Genomic DNA, 1,813 nt, shown 5'->3' with positions numbered 1-1,813 from the left:
GAACTCACTCTGTAGACCAGGCTGGCCTTGAACTCACAAATCCGCCTGCCTTTGCCTCCCAAGTGGAGATTAAAGGCATGTGCCACCACTGCCCGGCTGTGCGATACAGTTGTTATACTTAACAATTTTAAGGTTCATTTAGGTTGGAGTGTGTACCAAAATTTCTTTGATTTATTAGTAATACTTCATTATAAAGATGTAACACATAATATAGATATTACTTTTGCCACAGTTACAAACATTCTACTATGAATAATATTCCTTTCCAAATTATTTTTATGGATATATGTATCCAGTTCTCTAAACTATAAATCTGTTGTAGGGCTAGAGAAAGAGCTCACGGGTTAAAAAAACAAAACAAAACTATATTACTCTTGCAGGTGATTTGAGTTTGATGCCCATCCTCCATACTGGGCAGCTTTCAACCACTCACTGTAACTGTAGCTCTAGAAGCCCAACGCCTCTGGCCTCCATAGGCACCTGCATGCACAGGCACATACCCACACATAAAACAAAAAAGACAAAAAAAACCCCAAAACTACGGCAGTCTATAAGTACTGATGAAACAGAATTTATCCTGACATGTGCTCTTAGCATCCTACAGCTACTACTCATCACAGTGTTCTGGAAAAAAAAAAAAGGAAATCTTGTAAATCAATTACTGCACTAATCTCTCATCGCCTCAACACTTCAAAACAAAATACCCAACATACACATCAAACCTGAGACACACGTTACTAAAGACAGTAATGTTGTTTACGTGAACAGAGCATCACCTCTTTGTCAGCCTTCGGGGTGACATCTGCAACGTGCCGCAGGGGTGCAAAGGCAGCAGGGTTCTGGAACACACACTCGGGCTTTCTGGTAGACTGCCACTGCATGGGCCTTCTTTCTGCAATCTCTGGCTCTTGACGCACTTTAGCTTCTGAAATTTTGTAATCATTGAAAATTAACATTTGATGATGATAATAATTAAGAATAGGTGTGGCATCCATCTATAGTCTCAAAGGTAGGAGAGGATCGCTTGAACCAGGGAATCTGAAACCAGCTTGGGCAGTACAGCAAGACCTCACCTCAAAACAAACTAAACCTCACATAAACAAGTAAGCTTAAGCAATACGAGTGTTGTATAAACTACGCTTCATTTTTACTCTGAAAATAACATAAGTTATTAGAAAGTGGAGGAAGGACGGAGTCAGGCTTACAGAATGCAAGACACTAACTTTCCTAAATAGTTTAAAAAGTTTCACTAGAGACCATTCTAGACTAAAGTAGACCTGGTTTTTAATAAATAAAAAATATTAACTGATAAAAGACCTAATAAATTACATCCAAATATGATTCACCCCTAAATGTTTTCTGCTAAACATCTGAAAAATCAGTGCGCGTTGCTAGGGGTTTGCAGCCCCATAGGAGGAACAATAGTATGAACTAACCAGTACCCCCCGAGCTCCCTGGGACTAAACCACCAACCAAAGAAAACACACAGAGAGACTCCTGGCTCCAGCTGCAAATGTAGCAGAGGATGGCCTAATCAGTCATCAATGGGAGGAGAGGCCCTTGGTCCTGTGAAGGCTCTATGCCCCAGTGTGGGGGAATGCCAGGGCCAGGAAGCAGGAGTGGGTGGGTTGGGGAGCAGGGTGGGGGAAGGGGATAGGAGGTTTTTGGAGGGTAAACTAGGAAAGGGGATAACATTTTGTACTGGTTAGTTTTGTGTCAACTTGACACAGCTGGAGTTATCACAGAGAAAGGACCTTCAGTTGAGGAAATGCCTCCATGAGATCCAACTGTAAGGCATTTTCTCAATTAGTGA

At 41.6% G+C, this 1,813-nt stretch overlaps 1 protein-coding gene across 3 annotated transcripts in view; it reads right to left on the bottom strand.

The window, feature by feature from the left end:
• Positions 1 to 1,813, bottom strand: part of Ttk (TTK protein kinase) — a 37,121-nt gene that overhangs the window by 20,280 nt on the left and 15,028 nt on the right. For all 3 annotated transcript variants that reach the window (XM_021171762.1, XM_021171760.1, XM_021171761.1), the window contains one exon: positions 777 to 925. In XM_021171762.1, the coding sequence (XP_021027421.1) occupies positions 777 to 925 (149 nt within the window). The remainder of the gene's footprint in view (positions 1 to 776; positions 926 to 1,813) is intronic.

Source organism: Mus caroli, chromosome 9 (genome assembly GCF_900094665.2).
Source record: "Mus caroli chromosome 9, CAROLI_EIJ_v1.1, whole genome shotgun sequence".
NCBI lineage: Eukaryota > Metazoa > Chordata > Mammalia > Rodentia > Muridae > Mus > Mus caroli.
This window is presented reverse-complemented; position numbering and strand designations above follow the sequence as displayed.